This window comes from Erythrolamprus reginae, unplaced genomic scaffold, assembly GCF_031021105.1.
Source record: "Erythrolamprus reginae isolate rEryReg1 unplaced genomic scaffold, rEryReg1.hap1 H_68, whole genome shotgun sequence".
NCBI classification, from domain to species: domain Eukaryota; kingdom Metazoa; phylum Chordata; class Lepidosauria; order Squamata; family Dipsadidae; genus Erythrolamprus; species Erythrolamprus reginae.
In genome coordinates, this window is record NW_027248526.1 from 51,750 (window position 1) to 74,000 (window position 22,251).

The 22,251-nt window shown below is 47.8% G+C and overlaps 1 protein-coding gene and 1 pseudogene across 7 annotated transcripts in view; one reads left to right on the top strand and one right to left on the bottom strand.

The window, feature by feature from the left end:
• LOC139155819 (aldehyde dehydrogenase family 3 member A2-like) overlaps nucleotides 1-14,027 on the top strand; it is a 59,839-nt gene extending 45,812 nt beyond the window's left edge. For all 7 annotated transcript variants that reach the window (XM_070731113.1, XM_070731112.1, XM_070731109.1 and 4 more), the window contains exons 9-11: nucleotides 147-246; nucleotides 2,850-3,085; nucleotides 11,746-14,027. In XM_070731113.1, coding sequence (XP_070587214.1) covers nucleotides 147-246; nucleotides 2,850-3,085; nucleotides 11,746-11,760 — 351 coding nt within the window. In that variant the 3' untranslated portion in view covers nucleotides 11,761-14,027. The remainder of the gene's footprint in view (nucleotides 1-146; nucleotides 247-2,849; nucleotides 3,086-11,745) is intronic.
• LOC139155818 (multidrug and toxin extrusion protein 1-like) overlaps nucleotides 13,937-22,251 on the bottom strand; it is a 42,485-nt pseudogene continuing 34,170 nt past the window's right edge.

The following is a 22,251-nucleotide window of genomic DNA, read 5'->3' on the forward strand; positions in this document are numbered from 1 at the left end:
GTATGTTTGTCTATGTTTCATTTTTGTTGTTTTGTTTTTAATGTAAATAACTAATAAAATATATTTTTTTAAAACGGAAGCGATTTTTTTCATCCAAACCAACCGATGTGTCCACTCCCCGTTCTCCTCTCTCTCTCGCCTCCCAGGTCATCGATAAAATGATTGACGAGACCTCCAGTGGTGGTGTCACTGCCAATGACGTCATCATGCACTTTTCCATTCCGGCTTTACCTTTCGGAGGCGTTGGTGAGTGTCCGGGATAGGGGCGGTTTGTGTGTTTCCTAATTAGAAAGATTTTTCTGCTTAGAGTTCATAGAGATTCTTCACTCATCTAGTTCTTAATTGTCCCAAAAAGTGCTTTTTGCAGGAAGCAATCGGAATGTAACATTTTTTTATTTATTTTATTTATTTATGATTTAGATTTGTATGCCGCCCCTCTCCGAAGACTCGGGGCGGCTCACAACAAGATAGAACAAATCATAAATAATCCAAATAACTTTAAAATATTTAAAGATTTAAAAGAACCCCATATACTAACAGACACACACACAAACATACCATGCATAAATTGAACATGCCCGGGGGAGGTGTTTCAGTTCCCCCATGCCTGACGGCAAAGGTGGGTTTTAAGGAGTTTACGGAAGGCAGGAAGAGTAGGGGCAGTTCTAATCTCTGGGGGGTGTTGGTTCCAGAGAGTCGGTGCCACCACAGAGAAGGCTCTTCCCCTGGGGCCCGCCAACCGACATTGTTTAGTTGACGGGACCCGGAGAAGGCCCACTCTGTGGGACCTAATCGGTCACTGGGATTCGTGCGGCAGGAGGCGGTCTTGGAGATATTCTGGTCCAGTGCCATGAAGGGCTTTAAAGGACATAACCAACACTTTGAATTGTGACCGGAAATTGATCGGCAGAGAAATAAATCAGAGTCCAAACCTTGGCCTTCTTGGGGAAAAGGAATCCTCAATCTGAGTATTGCATTGGCAGTTCTGTGTTAGCTAAAACTTCAGTTGTAGTTAAAATGATGGAGACTCTACTCAAAAAGAGGATAAATCAGCACCTAAAAACAATAACTTATTGGACCCAAATCAGCATGGCTTTACTGAAGGCAAATCATGTCAGACTAATCTCATTGATTTCTTTGACTATGTCACAAAGGTGTTGGATGAAGGTGACGCCGAGGATATTGCCTACCTGGACTTCAGCAAAGCCTTTGATACGGTTCCACATAAAGAGCTGATAGATAAATTAGTGAAGATTGGACTTAATCCCTGGATAGTTCAGTGGATTTCAAGCTGGCTGAAGCGTAGACATCAGAGAGTTATTGTTAATGGCGAGTATTCTGAGCAGAGTCAGGTTACAAGCGGTGTGCCACAAGGGTCTGTTCTGGGTCCTATTCTTTTTAATATGTTTGTGAGTTACATAGGGGAAGGTTTGGTAGGGAAGGTTTGCCTATTTGGCGATGACTCTAATGTGTGCAATAGGTTTGATATTCCTGGAGGGGTCTGTAATATGCTAAATGATTTAGCTTTACTAGATAAATGGTCTAAGCAATGGAAACTGCAGTTTAATGTTTCCAAATATAAAATAATGCACTTGGGGAAAAGGAATCCTCAATCTGAGTATTGTATTGGCAGTTCTGTGTAAGCAAAAACTTCAGAAGAGAAGGATTTAGGGGTAGTGATTTCTGACAGTCTCAAAATGGGTGAGCAGTGTGGTCGGGCGGTAGGAAAAGCAAGTAGGATGCTTGGCTGCATAGCTAGGGGTATAACAAGCAGGAAGAGGGAGATTGTGATCCCGCTATATAGAGCGCTGTTGAGACCACATTTGGAATACTGTGTTCCGTTCTGGAGACCTCACCTACAAAAAGATATTGACAAAGTCTACGCTTCAGCCAGCTTGAAATCCACTGAACTATCCAGGGATTAAGTTCAATTTTCACTAATTTATCTATCAGCTCTTTATGTATCAAAGGCTTTGCTGAAGTCCAGATAGGCAATATCCACGACACCACCTTGATCCAACACCTTTGTGACATAGTCAAAGAAATCAATGAGATTAGTCTGACATGATTTGCCTTCAGTAAAGCCATGCTGATTTGGGTCCAATAAGTTATTGTTTTTTAGGTGCTGATTTATCCTCTTTTTGAGTAGAGTCTCCATCATTTTAACAATAACTGATGTCAAGCTTAGGGGTAGCTCAGTTACCCCATGCCTGGCGACAAAAGTGGGTTTTGAGTAACTTACGAAAGGCAAGGAGGGTGGGGGCGGTTCTGATCTCCAGAGGGAGTTGATTCCAGAGGGCCGGGGCCGCCACAGAGAAGGCTCTTCCCTTGGGGCCCGCCAGACGACAGTTTAGTCGACAGGACCCGGAGAAGGCCAACTCTGTGGGACCTTATCGGCCGCTGGGATTCGCACGGCAGAAGACTGTCCCGAAGGTATTCCTCCCTCCCTTCCTTCCTTCCTTCCTTCCTTTCTCCTTCCTTCTTTCCTTCCTTCCTTTCTTCTTTCCATCCTTCCTTCCTTTCTCCTTCCTTCTTTCCTTCTACCTCCCTTTTTTCTTTCCTTCTTTCTTTTTTCTTCATTGTTTCTTCCTCCCTCCCTCCCTCCTTCCCTTTCTTTTCTTTCTTTTCCCTCCCTCCCTTTTATCTACCTCTTTCACTTCCTCCTCCCTCCCTCCATCCTTACCTCTTTTTTCTTTGTTTCCCTCCCTCCCATCCCTCAGCCAGAACTCCCCGTCTCCTGGTAACTGGGCCAAAATTACCCAGCTGGTTTTCATGCCTATCATGGAGCTAGAACTCCCCGTCTCCTGGTGATTTGACCCCCTTCCCTTGAAATCTCCCTCTCCCCACAGGTAACAGTGGCATGGGTGCCTACCACGGCCGTTTCGGCTTTGATACCTTTTCCCACAAGCGCGCCTGCCTCGTCCGGTCGCTCAAGATGGAGGCCGCCAACACTATTCGGTACCCGCCGAACAGCCGGAAGAAGGTGGACTGGGCTAAATTCTTCGTCTTGAAGCGGTTCAGCATGTGGAAGTTTGGCCTTGTCGCCCTAGCGGTGCTGAGCATTGTGGCCGCCATTGTCATTAAGGTAAGTCCTGGCCGGGATGCGCGACACCAGCCCTTCGAGGTAGGCCGAAATAAGAAAATACAGTGGTACCTCTACCTAAGAACAACTCTACTTACGAACTTTTCTAGATAAGAACCGGGTGTTCAAGATTTTTTTGCCTCTTTTCAAGAACCATTTTCCACTTACAGACCCGAGCCTCTGAACGTGTAACCAGAAAAGGCAGAGAGAAGCCTCCGTGGGGCCTCTCTAAGGATTTCCTAGGAGGAAACAGGGCTGGAAAAGGTGGGGAGAAGCCTCCGTGGGGCCTCTCTAGGAATCTCCCGGGAGGAGTCAGGGCTGGAAAAGGTGGGGAGAAGCCTCTGTGGGGCGTCTCTAGGAATCTCCTGGGAGGAGTCAGGGCTGGAAAAGGTGGGGAGAAGCCTCCGTGGGGCCTCTCCAGGAATCTCCTGGGAGAAAAGAGGAACGGAAAAGGCAGGGAGAAGCCTCCGTGGGGCCTCTCCAGGAATCTCCTGGGAGGAAACAGGAACGGAAAAGGCGGGGAGAAGCCTCCGTTGGGCCTCTCTAGGAATCTCCTGGGAGGAAACAGGAACGGAAAAGGCGGGGAGAAGCCTCCGTTGGGCCTCCCTAGGAATCTCCTGGGAGGAAACAGGAACGGAAAAGGCGGGGAGAAGCCTCCGTTGGGCCTCTCTAGGAATCTCCTGGGAGGAAACAGGAAAGGAAAAGGCAGGGAGAAGCCTCCGTTGGGCCTCTCTAGGAATCTCCTGGGAGGAAACAGGAACGGAAAAGGCAGGGAGAAGCCTCCGTGGGGCCTCTCTAGGAATCTCCTGGGAGGAAACAGGAACGGAAAAGGCAGGGAGAAGCCTCCGTGGGGCCTCTCCAGGAATCTCCTGGGAGGAAACAGGAACGGAAAAGGCAGGGAGAAGCCTTCGTGGGGCCTCTCCAGGAATCTCCTGGGAGGAAACAGGAACGGAAAAGGCAGGGAGAAGCCTCCGTGGGGCCTCTCCAGGAATCTCCTGGGAGGAAACAGGAACGGAAAAGGCAGGGAGAAGCCTCCGTGGGGCCTCTCCAGGAATCCCCTGGGAGGAAACAGGAACGGAAAAGGCAGGGAGAAGCCTCCGTTGGGCCTCTCCAGGAATCTCCTGGGAGGAAACAGGAACGGAAAAGGCAGGGAGAAGCCTTCGTGGGGCCTCTCCAGGAATCTCCTGGGAGGAAACAGGAACGGAAAAGGCAGGGAGAAGCCTCCGTGGGGCCTCTCCAGGAATCTCCTGGGAGGAAACAGGAACGGAAAAGGCAGGGAGAAGCCTCCGTGGGGCCTCTCCAGGAATCTCCTGGGAGGAAACAGGAACGGAAAAGGCAGGGAGAAGCCTCCGTTGGGCCTCTCCAGGAATCTCCTGGGAGGAAACCGGAACGGAGAAGGCAGGGAGAAGCCTTCGTGGGGCCTCTCCAGGAATCTCCTGGGAGGAAACAGGAACGGAAAGGGCAGGGAGAAGCCTCCGTGGGGCCTCTCCAGGAATCTCCTGGGAGGAAACAGGAACGGAAAAGGCAGGGAGAAGCCTCCGTGGGGCCTCTCCAGGAATCCCCTGGGAGGAAACAGGAACGGAAAAGGCAGGGAGAAGCCTCCGTTGGGCCTCTCCAGGAATCTCCTGGGAGGAAACCGGAACGGAAAAGGCAGGGAGAAGCCTCCGTGGGGCCTCTCTAGGAATCTCCTGGGAGGAAACAGGGCCGGAAAAGACAGGGAGAAGCCTCCGTTGTGCCTCTCCAGGAATCTCCTGGGGGAAAACAGGGCTTCCACCCTCCCTGTGGTTTTCCCAATGTAGATACTACGGCTAGTCCTGTAATGGTTGAAATTACATGCTGTCTTTGTGTTACGACCCAAAAATTCCTGTTACTAAGCGAGAGCCAGGGAGTTAAAGTGAACCTGGCTCCGCTTTATGACCTTCCTTGCCACCATGGTTGAAGGGCAGCCCTGTGTGTGACTCTGTATGGATTGTCATATATTGAGGACTGCCTGTAGTCTCACTGATAGAGGCTCGGTGGTGCAGTGGTTAGAGTGAAGTACTGCAGGCTACTTCTGCTGATCACCGGCTGCCAGCAGTTTGGCAGATCGAATCTCACCAGGCTCAAGGTTGACTCAGCCTTCCGTCCTTTCCGAGGTGGGTCAAATGAGGACTCAAGATCGTTTGGGGCAATAGTCTGTCTCTCTGTAAACCACTAAGAAAGGGCTGGAAAGCATTGCAAAGTGGTATATAAATCTAAATGCTATTGCTATTCCTTCTTTCCTTCCTTCCTTCCTTCTTTCCTTCCTTCCTTCCTTCTTTCCTTCTTTCCTTCCTTCTTTCCTTCCTTCCTTCCTTCTTTCCTTCTTCCCTTCCTTCCTTCCCTTCCTTCCTTCCTTCCTTCTTTCCTTCTTTCCTTCTTTCCTTCCTTCCTTTCCTTCCTTCTTCCCTTCCTTCCTTCCTTCCCTTCCTTCCTTCCTTCCTTCCTTCCTTCCTTCCTCCCTCAGTGATACAGTGGTTAGAGTGCAGTACTGCAGGCTACTTCTGCTGATCACCCGGCTGCCAGCAGTTTGGCAGATCGAATCTCACCAGGCTCAAGGTTTCACTCAGCCTTCCGTCCTTCCAAGGTCGGTAAAATGAGGACCCAGATTGTTGGCGGCAACAGGCTGACTCTCTGTAAACTGCTTAGAGAGGGCTGTGAAGCACTGTGAAGCGGTAAATAAGTCTCACTGCTATTGCTAGGGTTATAAAATAGAATAGAGAATATTTAGAATAGAATTTAGAATAAAAATTAGAATAGAATCAAATAGAAAGTAGAACAGAATAGAATAGAATGGAATTGTTCGAAGGGACATTGGACGTCTTGTAAGAGCCTCGGTGGTGCAGTGGTTAGAGTGCAGCACTGCAAGCTACTTCTGCTGATCATTGGCTGCCGGGAGTTTGGCGGATCGAATCTCACCAGGCTCCAGGTTGACTCAGCCTTCCATCCTTCGGAGGTGGGTCAAATGAGGATGCAGATTTTGGGGGCAATAGGCTGACCCTCTGTAAACTGCTTAGAGAGGGCTGGAAAGCACTACAAAGTGGTATATGTCAAATTGCTATTGCTATTTCCAAGGGTATTTCGCAGATCATAGGAAGCCCAGCGGGAGAATATCAAGTTTAGCGTTTGGATGAGAGACAACCAGGAAATCTCTCAGCTGGGAAAATAGCCTGGGAATCTGGAAATTTAAAAAAAACCCACATTCCAGAAAAAGGCAGGGCCGATGCATTCCATACTGCTGCCAGGAAAAGAGGATTAAGCTGTTTATTTATGAGATGAGTGTTGATGTGTAGAGGATGGAGCTGAGCTCAGGTTACAGCACCTGTTATTACATCTGATGATGAGTGGACTGGAGGCTAAAACATACGAAGAACGGTTGCAGGAACTGGGCATGGCTCGTTTGATGAAAAGAAGGACCAGGGGAGACAGGATAGCAGTCTTCCAGTATCTCAGGGGTTGCCACCAAGAAGAAGGAGTCAAGCTATTATCCAAAGCACCTGAGGGTAGGACAAGAAGCAATGGGTGGAAACTAAACAAGGAGAGAAGCAACTTAGAACTAAGGAGAAATTTCCTGACAGTGAGAACAATTGATCAGTGGAACGGCTTGCCTCCAGAGGTTGTGGGTGCTTCTGCAGGTGTTTAAGAAGAGACTGGATAACTGTTCGTCTAAAATGGAGTAAGGTCTCCTGGTTGAATACAGAATAACAGAATAATTCTGTTATTCTGTATTCATATAGATGGGTAGATGTACTCTGTCCTCCCCCCCCACCCCAAAATAAGACATCCTTTGATAATAAGCCCAATCAGGCTTTTGAGTGCATGGCAATAAGGCCAAGCGCTTATTTCAGGGTTCAAAAAAATATAAGACAGGGTCTTATTTTCAGGGAAACATGGTCAGATAGGTAGGTAGATAGATAGATAGATAGATAGATAGATAGATAGATAGATAGATAGATAGATGATAGGTAGGTAGGTAGATAGGTAGATAGATGTAGATAATATAAATAGATAGATAGATAGATAGATAGGTAGGTAGATCTGATAGGTAGGTAGGTAGGTAGATAGATGATAGATAGATAGAAGATAGATAGATAGATAGACAGATAGAAGATAGATAGATAGATAGATAGATAGATAGATGATAGAGAGATATAGAGATGACAGACAGGCAGACAAAAAAGAATGGAGGAAGGAAGGTATCCCCAATCGCACGCATTACAGTGGTCCCTCGATTATCGCGAGGGTTCCGTTCCAGGACCCCTCGCGATAATCGATTTTTCGCGAAGTAGCGGCGCGGAAGTAAAAACATAATCTGCGCATGCGCGCCATTTTTTTTCATGCAGATGGTGGGGTTTGCGTGTGGGAGGTGGGGAAGACCCTGGGAAGGTTCCTTCGGCCGCCTAGCAGCTGATCTGCTCGGTAGCGCAGCAGCAGCGAGGAGCCGAAGATTGGAGTTTCCCAGCCGCCCACGCAAAGGGGAAACCCCATCTTCGGCTCCTTGCGCTACTGAGCAGATCAGCTGCTAGGCGGCCGAAGGAACCTTCCCTGGGTCTTCCCGGCGGCCTCGGATCCTCGCTGATGCCCGCCCGCCGTTTGCCGCTCGCCTCGTTCGCTCGCCTCGTTCCCCCGCCTTGTTCACCCCCCCCCCCGCTCCGTTCGCCCGCCTCGTTCACCCCCGCTCGCCTCGTTCGCTCGCCCCGTTCACCCGCCGCTGTCGGGACACCCCCCACCCCAGTACTTTGAATCCCGCCGCTTCTGCTGGATACGGGCGATGGGGGGGGGGCGAGCTGCCACAGCCCTGGCTTCCGCGCCGCTGGTCCCACCCACCGCCCGTATCCAGCAGAAGCGGCGGGATTCAAAGTGCTGCGGTGGGGGGGGGCTGTCGGGACAAGGAGCGAGGGGCCTGCGAAGGGGTGCACGCGGCAGAGCTCCGGCGGAGGAGAGGTGGCGGGGAGAAGCTCTCTCTCCCTCCCCCCCCGCCGGAAAAAAGAAAGCAGCCCCAGCCAAAGACGCCCAGCGAGAAAGAGGCCTCCGAGCCGGACTTGTTGCTTCTGCCTGCCAAGAGAGCCGGGCGTGGACAGCAGCCGAGAAAAGTCGGCGCGGAGGTCTCTTTCTCGCTGGGCGTCTTTGGCTGGGGCTGTTTCTTTTTTCCGGGGGGGGGGGGGAGGGAGAGAGAGCTTCTCCCCGCCACCTCTCCTCCGCCGGAGCTCTGCCGCGTGCGCCCCTTCGCAGCCCCCGTCTTCAATTCGCCGTCTCTCCCGGGCTCCCGATCCTGCTGGGCGGCGAGGAGACTCGGCGGGGGAGCGCGCACGTCAGGGACCCAGAGCGCCCTTGTGGCCGCGCTCGCCATGCCGGTTTCCCCTCAGGAGACGCGCCTGAGCGGCGAATTGAAGACGGGCAGCTCGGCGGACTCCCTCATGGAGAGGAACCCTGGCGGGGCGGAGCCTCCCACGCGCTCCCGAGGCCGGCGGTGAGATCCTTCATGCCCCTGCCGGCCGTCCCCGGCTTCTGGTATCTCTGTGGGGGGGAGGAGGCGGCTGCTTGAAAACCCCTGACCTCCATCGCCTCCCCCCCACGGCACAAGGTGAGCACACCTCGCCGCTGACACAGGCGGCGGGGACTGCTCTGTCCCCGTTCCCCTTGCGCAAAACTACGCAGCCCCAGATCGCTCGCTTCTCCAGCCAGCAAAGCCGACTGCCCAGCTTTGCTGGCTGATCCAGGAAAGGAAAGTGTCACATTTAAAAAGCACGCCGGCCTCGGGAGCGCGTGGGAGGCTCCGCCCCGCCAGGGTTCCTCTCCATGAGGGAGCCTCCCACGCCCTCCCGAGGCCGGCGTGCTTTTTAAATGTGACACTTTCCTTTCCTGGATCAGCCAGCAAAGCTGGGCAGTCGGCTTTGCTGGCTGGAGAAGCGAGCGATCTGGGGCTGCGTAGTTTTGCGCAAGGGGAACGGGGACAGAGCAGTCCCCGCCGCCTGTGTCAGCGGCGAGGTGTGCTCACCTTGTGCCGTGGGGGGGAGGCGATGGAGGTCAGGGGTTTTCAAGCAGCCGCCTCCCCCTCCCACAGAGATACCAGAAGCCGGGGACGGCCGGCAGGGGCATGAAGGATCTCACCGCCGGCCTCGGGAGCGCGTCGGGATCCTTCATGCCCCTGCCGGCCGTCCCCGGCTTCTGGTAGAAGCCTTCTCTCTTTTTTTTCGTGCGCTTGGCGAGGAAAGGCAGGCGGGGAGGAGGCGACGGGGCCAAAGGGGGCCGAGGGAAGCTCGGCTGCGGTCAAGAGAGGAACGGCTTGGGCTCGCCGCAAGAAAAAAAGAGACAGGCTTTGAGTTTTGGCTGCGGGGGGAGGGAGTTAGGAAAGTCCTACTTCTCTCCCCGCAGGTAAAAACTCAAAGCTTGTCTCCTGCCGCCCGGTTTAGCCAGGACACGAGCGGCGAAGTGACACCCCCCCCACCCCAGCACTTTTAATCCCGCCGCAAGGTAAGCTTCGGGGCGGGGCGGGCGGGGCCCTTTTGTGCCAGTCGGGGAGGCGGAGGCGGCTCCAGCAGAGGCGGGCGGGGGAGGCCGGCCCGCCGGAGGGGCGATGCGGGCGGCGGAGACAGGCGAGGGTCCCGGCCGCCCCCGCCCACTTGGCCCCGGACCGGTGCAGCAGGAAAGGGACGGAGAATGCTCACTGGCAGCCCTTGCCCATCGCCGCGCCTTCGCTTCCCCCCCCTCCCCCGCTGGATCCGGCAGCGTGCTGAGGGGAATTGCCGCGGACTGGAAAAACCGCCACCCTTCGCCGGGAGTGTCGTTCGTGGCTCTCTCCGGCAAGGACTGAATGGAGGGTCCGTGCGCGGCCGGCTGGGTGGCGATGCCAAGGCGGCCCGGGGTTTTGGGGGGCTGTTTTTTTTCCCCTTTCGGCGGCTTTGGGAAGAACCTTGCCGGGTGATGCGGCGCTGAAGGCAACGCCGCTCTGAGGAAACGGGGCTCTCTCGCGTGGCTCTCCGGTGTGTGTGCGCGCGTGCGGTTCTCCCGCTCCTGTGTGTCGCCGGCTCTGCGCACTTTCAGCGGGGGCTGCCCTGCGCTTCTTTTTGCTGCCCGAACGTCAGGAGTTCCCTCCGGCTCAGTGGGGTTTTTTTTTGTTTTGAAGGGGGGGGAGAGGCCGTGGGGCGGATGGGCAGTCAAAAAGGGCGGGTGAAGGAGGGTGCAGCGGCGAGGCGAAGGCAAGGGGCGCTCGGCCGACCAGGCGAGCGGCCGGAGCTGCGCCCTCCGTCGCCCGCCTCCTGTCAGGCAGCTCCCCGCGCGCCCCTCGCCTTCTGCCGAGGCTCAGCTGCAAGCGGCCAGTGAGGCAGACCGGCTCCGAGGCGAGCGGCCGGAGCTGCGCCCTCCTTCGCCCGCCAGGTGAGGCGAAGGCGAGGGGCGCGCGGCTGCAGCGAGGAGCCGAAGATCCGGGTGGGGAAGACCCAGGGAAGGTTCCTTCGTCTGCCTAGCAGCTGATCTGCTCGGCAGCGCAGCACCAGCGAGGAGCCGAAGATCTTCGGCTCCTCGCTGCTGCTGCGCTGCCAAGCAGATCAGCTGCTAGGCGGCCACTCGAGAGCAAGAGGGGGAGAGAAAGAGAGAGAAGGAAAGAGAGATGAGAGAGGGAGGAAGAGAGTGTGAGAGAGGAAGAAGCAACATAGAGAAAGAGAGAGAGAAAGAAAGATGAGAAAGGAAGGAAGAGAGTGACCTCATGGGTTGGGAAAAATCGCGATGTAGCGTTCGCGAAGATCGAGATGGTCACAATTGCTGAAAAATCGCGATATAGCGTTTCGCGAAGATCGAGATCGCGAAACTCGAGGGATCACTGTATTTGCTTTTACATTGATTCCTATGTGAAAAAATGGCTTCTTCTTACAAACTTTTCTACTTGAGAACCTGGTCACGGAACAAATTTAGTTCGTAAGTAGAGGGACCACCGTACTGGTGATTCACTTAACAACCACCCTGCTTAGCCATGGAAATTCTGGTCCCAGTTGCAATCATCTGTCAAAAACTGTACAGTGATCCCTCGATTTTCGCGGTCTCGATCTTCGCGAAACGCTACACCATGGTTTTTCAAAAAATATTAATTAAAAAATACTCCACGGTTTTTTTGCTATACCACGGTTTTTCCCACCCGATGACATCATACCAAGAGTCACTTCTCTGTCTCTTTCTTTCCTGTCATTCTCTTCCTCCCTCTCTCATCTCTTTCTTTCTTTCCTTCTCTCCCTTTCTCTATCTCTCCCCCTCTTGCTCTCGAGCGTCGGGTGGCCGGGCGAAGGGCAGGCGAGCGGCGGGCGAACGGACAAGCGGCGAGCGGGCGAACGGACGAGCGGCGAGCGGCAGGCGGGCGGGCGAACGGACGAGCGGCGAGATGTTTATTTTATTTATTTAGATACTGTAGATGTTTATCTAATATTAGTTGCACTTTCGTCACTCCCCGGCTCCACCATCTGCGCATGCGCGGCCATGGAAAAAAGGGCGCACATGCGCAGATGGTGTTTTTACTTCCGCACCACTATACCGCGGAAAATCGATTATCGCGAGAGGTCTTGGAACGTAACCCTCGCGATAATCGAGGGATCATTGTATTTGTTTTTTCCCAACGCAGAAATTTAATATCATTTATTTTTCTCCCTTTTTTATAGGTGGTACTTTTCTGAGAGCGCAATTCCACAGAGGCCGTCACACAACGTGGTGTTAAAAAAAGCTGTTCCAGGCAGTGTTTGTGTGTTTGCGTGTGTGTGTGTCGGATGGCGTGTCTTTTTCTAACACTTAGTTACAAGAGCTAACACAATTTCTTCTTAATCATTAAACTCAAGTAGGGTAAGCACCAAAGGTTGATTTCTCGGGTGAGAATATATCTTATATATTGTTATAATTTCTTCTCTCTTGGAAACACAAGTTTGCACCAAAGAAAGGAAATTGACAAAAAGAGTTTTGAGCAGAGAAACTAGGAATTGTTAAATTAGATTTTCAAGGTATTTTTCTTACGGAGTCGTTGTTTTAAAGCAACCTTGTTCTGTGTTTTTGAACATTTCTTGTTTTTTAAAAATGAAGTTTTTGTTGCTTTCGGGGTCAATAGCAGCTTCTCATTTTTTTTCTTTTCTTGGAAACGAGCAATCCAAAGTTTTGCATTTTACAGTCGTTTTATGGCAAGGAACAAAATGGGGACACATTTAAACCCATAGAGATATTTCTGATGTATGCATGGTGTTTTTCAGGCTTGGTAGCAGGATGATGAGTGGACTTCAACTCCCAGAATTCCCCAGCCAGCAGCGTAAAAACATGCTGGCTGGGGGATTCTGGGAGTGGAAGTCCACCCCTCATGCTGACAGGGGAATTCTGGGAAATGAAGTTCCCCCATCTTAAAGCAGGCTGGCTGGGGGATTCTGGGAAATGGAAGTCCACTCGTCTTAAAGTAGGCTGGTTGGGGAATTCTGGGACTTGAAGTCCACCCCTCTGGCTGGGGAATTCTGGGAGTGGAAGTCCATCAAACGTAAAGCATGCTGACAGGGGAATTCTGGGAGTGGAAGTCCACCCCTCTTAAAACATTGCTGGATGGGGAATTCTGGGACTTCTGCTATTCCTCAAACAATTATATTTTCCCCAAACGGAGAAATGGAGAAGCATGTTCTTAAAGGCAGAAAGCAACCCCCCAACAGCCTCCAGCAGATGCCTGAAGTCTTTAAAAGTGGATAGGGTTGGATTCTCCTGACCTTCCTCACCAGTTCACCTTGCAACAGAACTGCACATTTTGCATTCAGGAAATGACCCTCTGCGCATGCGCAGAAGCCTTTGAGCATGCCCAGAGGGGTTTTGGTTTTTTTTTTTTGCAATCTGCGATAACTGGAGGACTAGTTTGGGAGCATGGACCGCTGCTCATTGCTGCCAGTTTGGCGAGTGGTACCAAATTTCCCGCTACCTGTTCTAAAGAACCGGTTGGAATTGGCAACAGCCCACTATCTGAGGCCAGCTTATTCGCAAGTGAAGCAAACCTTTCGCTCCAAATGATGGGATAAAGAACTTACATCCCCCTCGACTCTAAGAATTCTAAGAACAGGACGCCACCTTTAAGATTAACCCCACCACCATTAGAATAGCAAAAAGGCATACGACACACTACAGAACTCACTACATACACTGCACAATTCCCTGCAGCATTCCAGAAACCGTAGGGGACAGAATCCTTGGCGCTCATTAAGCTAATTTTATCAGCTGCCCCAGAACTGCATGCTGTGTTTCTGAATCCTCCTTTCCAATCAGGCTCCCATTTTGTTTCCAGTAATTTTCTCCCTGCTTTGGAACCGGACCAATTTTTCTCCCTACAATAGTAAGCGGCCGGACGGTTGAAATGAACAAATGAAACTACGGTGGATGGACAAGAAGAATTTTCCGAATGCTGGAAGCCGGGAGATAAAACCCAAAGTCTGGCCAGATCCTGGTTAGATTATGTTCAGTGTATAAATAGCATTCATGAATTCCTCGACAAGATCCTCGGAGTTTCGTTGGACCAAACCACGGCTAAAACCACATTGCAGAAGCCAAATAAATCCTAAATTAAATGAAAGGGCACTACTCCCTTCAAAAAATGGCCACTGGCATCTGTAGGGGAGGTCAAAAAGTCAAAATGTCAACCCCCATAACCATGTCATCGAAGCTCTATCCTTGTAACCTCACGTAAACATGGATGAAAGTTCTGTTGACATGGTTCGGGTGCCCTTTTGACCTTTTTGACCTCCCCGGGATCTATATTTCTTAGTTTGTTTGCTAACCCTTTTCTAACCTGCTTTCCTCGTTCCTTTTAAAGGCGTACATTTAAAAGCAATGTTAAAAAAATACTACTAAAAGGTTTTTATCTGGAAAGATTACATGGAATATGTCGGGTTATCTACGCGTTGTAGAAATAAACTTTCTTAACCCCCCAAAATGAGTCTTTTTCATTTTGAGATGCTGGATTTGGCCAGTTCCGCTTTGCAAGAAGAAGCAACATGGCTAATATCCCACAATGTTTGGCTGAGAGGGGTGCCCCCTGGTGGAGGCTCTGGATATATAACTCCCGCTTGGCGCCCTCTGCTGGATGAAACAGGGTCCTGCTGCTCAGCATCTTGCTCTTGTTCCTTTGCTTTGGGGTTCAAGGGGGTTTGTCCTAGTCTCTTCCCAGCCTCTAATTGTCCGTGAATATCCGTATCAATATTCCCACGGCGAGAATTCCCACGGCGCCGGCTACCGCCAGTCCCCGTCTCACAATCAGTTGTTTGGTCGTCAGTACCCGGCCCGGCCTGGGAGCGCCAGCCGCTGCCTTGTCCTGCAGAGTTGGCCCATCTATGACGGTAAAGCTCAGAAGCACAACGCCATTCTGGACATCCGTGTGTCCTGGAACAGAAAAGGACAGGTGGGACTCGAACTTGGCTCCAGACAGCAAGCAACTTAATGAACACAATTGAGCCTACAATTCCTTATATCTTAAAAATGAATATAACTTTTTTTCAGGCCGTAATTCCGTTTAAAGCCCGTCTCTTTGCTTTAAGTGCAAATTTAATTCTTACTTCTTAATTCTGACACTAAGTGAGTGGTTGTAAATCAAGGACTGCCTGTATCGGCCTGGCATGGCTACAAAGTTTTCTTCCTTCGCTCACCTCCAAACCCTGCTTTGCATTCCATATCGGAAGAAGAAATTGCCTTATCCGGGATGGGAGCCGAATTCAAATCCTCCACTGGCTTCGGCGACAGTTTGGCACGGCGCTGGGCCTAAAAGGGAAGAGTAGAGATTTTATTAAGGTGTGTGTGTGTGTGTGTGTGTGTGTGTGTGCGTATATCACATGTTTTTGGTGAATTTTTAAAATTAAGGGAGACTATGACACACACACACACACACACATATATATAATAGAATAAAGTCCTTTATTGGCCAAGTGTGATTGGACACACAAGGAATTTGTCTTTGGTGCATATGCTCTCGGTGTACATAAAAGAAAAGATGCATTTGTCAAGAATCATGAGGTAAAAAACACTTAATGATTGTCAATTGGATCAAATAATAAAAGTGAGAATAAAGAAGCATTTTTGAGAGAAGAAAACTGTCTAGAGAAAATATTGAAAGAAAAGATTAATGATTCAAACGACAGGCTAGTAATATTTATAGCATGTTATTACAAGTGGAAGAGGAAGTGATTAAAGGCCTAACAAGATATTGGCAAAATGAATTACGGATTAATGAAAGCGAGATGGAAGAAGTAGTAGAAAATATACCTAAGATAAAGAATATAAGAATTAGAGAGATGAGAAGGAAAACTTTACATAAATGGTATTTCATGGCAGTAAAACTAGCACACTTCCAGAGGAAAGGGAAAGGAAATTGCTGGCATGGTTGCCAAATAAAAGGAGTTTTTATGCATATGCTCTGGAAATGTGTTGAAGTTCAAAAATTTTGGAAGGAAGTACAGAATGAAATAAATAATATGCTAAACATTAATTGGATAATCACGAAAGAATTAGCAATACTAGCTAAATATGGGGAATTACGAGAATTTAAAGAAATCAAAACAGCAGCTTTGGAAAGCGCTCAAGCAGTAGTGGTATTAGGGTGGAAGGATAGCAATAAATGGACAATCCAGAATTGGTACTGGTACATGGTGGACCACATCAACTTCGAAATTACGGAAGTAAGATTAAATAACTTTGATGAAAATAAATTGGAGAAGCTGATGGCACGATGGAATAAGGTGAAAAATTATATCTTAAGTAGAATTTATGACGACAATGTGAAAAATAAATTCCAATCACTTTTTGTATGTAAGGAAATGTAAGTTAGCTAAGGAAGAAATCAAAACTTATTGCAAATAATTTAACCCCCTAAATGGTGGTGGGGTTTTATTGGTGTTGGGCACGTTTTCTTTTAAGTATTTTTTGTTGTTGTTGTAATAAAATTTACTTTAAAAATATATTATAAATTGGATCAAATAAGCAATGAGGAAACAATAAAAATCTTAAGGATACAAGCAACAAGTTACAGTCATACAGTCATAAGTGGGAGGAGATGGGTGATAGGAACGATGAGAAAAAACGTAGTAATAGTAGTGGAGACTTAGTAAATAGTTTGACAGTGTTGAGGGAATTATTTGTTTAGCAGAGTGATGGCGTTTGATAAAACAGACTCCTGGTTTGCCTTTTTCCGCAATCTGAAGCCCTCAGGGAAGCTTCCTGAAGCCCCAGAATGAGAAAAACACCCAATGGGAAACCCAGACTGGAAGTCTATATTCTTTTTTTGAACTTCCGGTTGGCCCGATGGGCAGTTTTTTGCACTCTGGGGCTTCAGGAAGCTTCCCTGAAACCTCTGGAGGGCGAAACGGCCTTCCCCAAGGCCGAAACTCAGCTGCATAGCGCCTACATGTGCTGTGGGTCTGCTTAAAACTGATTCCAATTTCTGACCACTTTCCACCTCTGTGATCCTACGTTTACATTTTAGCAGCTGAGCAACTGCCCTACAATCTTACAAAACTGCCCTGCAAGCCTACCAAACTTTTGCCAGACCCATCCTAGACTACTGCTCATCTGTCTGGAACCCATACCACATCTCAGACATCAACACCCTTGAAAATGTCCAAAGATATTTCACCAGAAGAGACCTTCACTCCTCCACTCGAAACAGAAGACCCTACGAAAATAGACTAACAATCCTGGGCCTAGAAATCCTAGAACTACGGTGCCTAAAACACGATTTGAGTATTGCCCACAAGATCATATGCTGCAATGTCCTACCGGTCAATGACTACTTCAGCTTCAACCGCAATAACACAAGAGCACGCAACAGATTCAAAGTTAATACGAACCGCTCCAAACTTGAGTGTAAAAAATATGATTTGAACAATCGAGTTATCGAAGCGTGGAACTCATTACCGGACTCAATTGTGTCAACCCCTAACCCCCAACATTTCTCCCTTAGACTCTCCACGATTGACCTCTCCAGGTTCCTAAGAGGCCAGTAAGGGGCGTACATAAGTGCACCGGTGTGCCTTTCGTCCCCTGTCCAATTGTCTTTCCTTTCTTTCACCTATGATATATATTCTCTTCCTTTCATATATCCTCTCCTCTAAGTTCACTTTCACCCTCTTTTATATTATCACATGTCTATTTTTCTTCCTATGTATTTGTGTATTGGACAAATGAATAAATAAATAAATAAATAAAATCGCAGCGTCCAGCAGTCAAATTAATCGTGATTTATGACACTTTGGCTGGAAACCAAGGTTTACATCCAGTTTCCAGGAGAAGAAAAAAGGACATTGCAAACAACAGATTCACTTATCGGCTGTGATGACCACAGGTTTTTGCTCTACAACCATGGTGTTCACTTAACCATCAGTGTAAAGAAAACCAAACCGGTCACAAAGTGGACATGTTTACATGGCGACTTGTTGAATGACTGGCGTGAGTATAAGTCTGGGCTTGATGCATGGTCGTAAACAGAGCAGTCCAAAACAGTGTGAATGACCAGGATGTGAAGGAAAAAGGGAAATAGGCCATGCAGGAGCAGAGTTCCCTAGTGGTCGGAGCCTCTTACCTCTTCGGCCGCCTGGTTCCAGTTCATCCGGACAATGTACACGATGAAACAGATGCAGAGAATCAGGTTGCAAATCAACATGCCCAGCCAAAACCCTAGGAAGGAGGAGAGCCTGAGAAATCAACCCTCAATTTATAAGAACAGAAGAACATAAATAAGGTTCAGGAGGGAAGTGTTTTATTTATTTTTATTTATTTATTATTTATGTATTTATTTTGTCCAATGGACAAAATAGGCATTTTGGGCACCCATCGCAGAAATTGGAGACAAATGCTGGTTTTGAGAAAAAATGTTACAAATTATCACAGATAATCCCCACTGGGTTAAAGACCTCGGTATACTAATAACACAAGATTTAAGTGCCAAAGCCCACTGCAACAACATAGCCAAGAAGGCTTCAAGAGTTGTAAACCTAATCCTACATAGCTTCTGCTCTGGCACACTACTTACCAGAGCTTACAAAACTTTTGCCAGACCCATCCTCAAATACAGCTCATCTGTTTAGAACCCATATCACATCTCAGACATTAACACCCTTGAAAATGTCCAAAGATACTTCACCAGAAGAGCCCTTCACTCCTCCACTTGAAATAGAGACTAGACTTTCAATCCTGGGCCTAGAAAGTTTAGAACTAAGATGCCTTAAACAAGATCTAAGTATTGCCCACAAGATCATATGCTGCAACGTCCTGCCTGTTGGCGACTACTTCAGCTTCAACCACAACAACACAAGAGCACACAACAGATATAAACTTAATATTAACCACTCCAAACTTGACTGTAAAAAATATGACTTCAGTAACCGAGTTGTCGAAGCGTGGAACTCATTACCGGACTCCATAATGTCATCCCCAAACCCCCAACACTTTACCCTTGGATTATCCACAGTTGACCTATCCAGATTCCTAAGAGGTCAGTAAGGGGCGAGTACAAGTGCACTAGAGTGCCTTCCGTCCCCTGTCCTATTGCTCTCCTATATCTCCTATATCTCTTCTTCTATTCTTTCATTGATATGTTCTATTACTATATCTTCTTTTCTATTATTTCTTAGATATATTTTACTATGAGTATCTCCTCTATAACCTTCATCATGTATTTTACTATGTGTATGTATGTGTGTGTGTGTGTGTGTGTGTGTGTGTATATATATATATATATATATATATATATATATATATATATGTCACGTGTTTAAGCTGAATTTGAAAATTAAGGGAGACTAGGATAGATCTACTTCGGCCTTATTTTGGCCTCATCAGCTAGCCATACCCACTGGGACTTGAACCTGCAACTTTTGCTTACATTCCATATTTACAGCAACACGAAGCTTAAAACTTCAGCCTGATGATGGTGAATGTGATTTCACCGAAACGTCGCATAGACACTCAAAATATTACACGGGGCAAAACCCGAACTCAGAACAATCTACATACATATACCCGTGAAAATCTACGAAAACACACACACACACACACACACACACACACACACACATATATATATATATATATATATATATCTCGTAGATTTTCACGGGTACAGGTATGATGGTCTTGGTATATTCGGGTTTCTTCCCGTGTAGGTTTTGGAAATTTCTGACGATGTTTCGACAAGGTCCCACTCGTCATCTTCAGGCTGGTGTTTCTGTCCTTGTTCTCAGGCGAACACTGCGAGACCTGAGCTGCCTTCCTTCTATAAATACTGGTGGCTGGGTGTGGTTTGATGGCTCAGCAATTGCCTGCTGTGTAGAAACTTCCTGGTGAGTCAGTGGGGTAACATCTGGGGTCGTTGATGTAGCTGAAGTATGCTGATTAATTAATGGTTGTTGATTAGGCATGATATCCTGAGTAGTTGGAGCTTGCAGGCTACTTGATTGTTTTGCAATGTGTGTTCTGAGTCTAGTCTCAGTTTTTATGGCTGGGTTACGTTTGAGGGCTGGTTTCCAGATGTCTGGTAGGTGGGAGGTATCATTCCACTTGTTCATATTTTGGGGATGTTTTTCTATCTCGATGGCTTCCATGATTATTCTTTTGCTGTAGTGTTCTGTTTTGGAAATTAATTTAGTACTGTCAAAATCAATTTCATGTCCTGTAGTTTTGAAGTGTTGGAAAAGGGAGGAGGTTTTTTCTTTTTTCCTTAATGCATTCTTATGTTCTGCAACACGTGCATTTACTCTCCTGTTAGTTTGTCCAATATATGTGGCTGGGCAGATTTTACACGGTATTTGATAAACTCCCTGGTTTTCTAGCTGGATATTGTCTTTTGGGTTTCTTAGGATGTTGGCTATTTTTTTATCTGTACCAAAGCTGTCTTGATGTTGTGTTTGCGTAGAATTTTACTGAATTTTACCGGATACTTCAGCTTTAACCACAACAATACAGGAGCACACAATAGATACAAACTCAACTGCAGAAAATACGACTTCAGCAACCGAGTGATCAATGTCTGGAATGCCCTACCCGACTCTCTGGTTTCTTCCCCTGACCCCAAAAATTTTAACCTTAGAATGTCTACAGTTGACCTCTCCCGATTCCTAAGAGGTCTGTAAGGGGCGTACGTCCAAAGATATTTCACCAGAAGAGCCCTTCACTCCTCCACTCGAAACAGAATACCCTACTAAAATAGACTAACAATCCTGGGTCTAGAAAGTTTAGAACTATGACGCCTAAAACATGATCTAAGTATTGCCCACAAGATCATATGCTGCAACGTCCTTCCGGTCAACGACTACTTCAGCCTTCAACCGCAACAACACAAGAGCACGCAACAGATTCAAACTTAATATTAACCGCTCTAAACTTGACTGTAAAAATGACTTTAACAATCGAGTTGTCGAAGCGTGGAACTCTTTACCGGACTCAACCCCCAACATTTCTCCCTTAGGCTATCCACGATTGACCTCTCCAAGTTCCTAAGAGGTCATTAAGGGGCGTACATAAGTGCACTGGTGTGCCTTTCGTCCCATGTCCAATTGTCTTTATGTCATATATCATATATATTTTCTTCCTCTCATATACTTTCTCTTCTATATTATATATTATCTTTATATATACTACCCAATGTCTGTTCTCTTCCATATGTATTGTTTATTGGACAAAGAATAAATAAATAAGCGCACCATTGTGCCTAACCTCTCTGTCCTACTGTCCAAATTTACCTGTACCTACTTTGCTTTTGTTCATCTACTATATTTTGACAAAATAAATATTTGTACAAGAGCCCCCCCCCCCGCCATTCTCTACTCAGTGCCAGTACCTATCATGCCAATTTTAGCTACAAAAAGAAGCACGACCCCCAAGGGCAGGCCTACAGTGTAGTAGCCCAACGTATTGTAAATGGCGCCTAGTTTCTGCCTTCCGGTGCCACGCAGGATCCCGCTGGTTGCAGCCTGCAAGAGATGAAAAGAAGGTTGGGTTTACAAGAGAGTGCCTGAAACTTTGCAAATGGTAGGTGGGTGGACTTCAACTCCCAGAGTTCCCACTGTACTGACTGAGGAATTCTGGGAGTTGAAGTTCATAGCATTTTTTTCAGGCTTGGCAGCAGGATAAGTGGACTTCAACTCCCAGAATTCCTCAGCCAGCAGCTTAAAATATGCTGGCTGGGGAATTTTGGGACTTGAAGTCCACCCATCTTAAAACATTGCTAGCTGGGAAATTCTGGGAGTGGAAGTCCACTCCTCTTAAAGCATTGCTAGCTGGGAAATTCTGGGAGTGGAAGTCCACTCCTCTTAAAGCATTGTTGGCTGGGGAATTCTGGGAATTGAAATTCACCCCTATTAAAGCATGCTGGCTGGGGAATTCTGGGAGTTGAAGTCACCCATCTTAAAATATGCTGGCAGGGGAATTCTGGGAGTTGAAGTCCACCCATTCCGCCCCACAGCAGAATGCCTTCACATACCCTATTAAGCCATGGTTTGGTCATCAGTGGTTTACTAAACAAACCACCGTTTGCCTGTAATCCTAAAACATTTGAGGTTGCCAGAGCTCAACTCCAGCTTAAATTTAACCCGACCCAGCCCAGTGGAAAGAAGTGAGAAAGAAAAGGACTCACACAAACACCTTCAAACAGATGGAAGATTATGTAGACAGGCATCGCATAAGCCACCAGGTCAACAACTTCCCTGTCGTAGACAAATAGATTAAAATCATCATCAACGCCAATCTCCCCTAAGTCAGGGATGTCCAATCCTGGCAACTTTAACACCTGTGGACGTCATCACTGGAAGCTTTGAAGAAGGGACTAAACTGCCATCTGTCCGAATTGGTGTAGGCCAGGGTCTCCTGCTTAGGCGGGGGGTTGGACTAGATGACCTACAAGGACCCAGTGATGAGCTGCTGCCCTCACAGGGGGGAGGAATGTAGTGGGGGTAGTAAGTTTATGCACTGTTTATTGAATACTTAATAGTTTTTTATTGTCCTTCCTTCTCTAGTACCTTATTATGATCTTTCTTTCTTTTTAAAATAAGAAATAATTAAATAGCATGTTTTTATCCATAAGCCCTTTAATCATTTTAACCATTATCTAGAACTGAACTTTGATAGCAATGAGAGAAAATTGAGCTACTTGCCTTACCTGTTATCATAGTGAACCT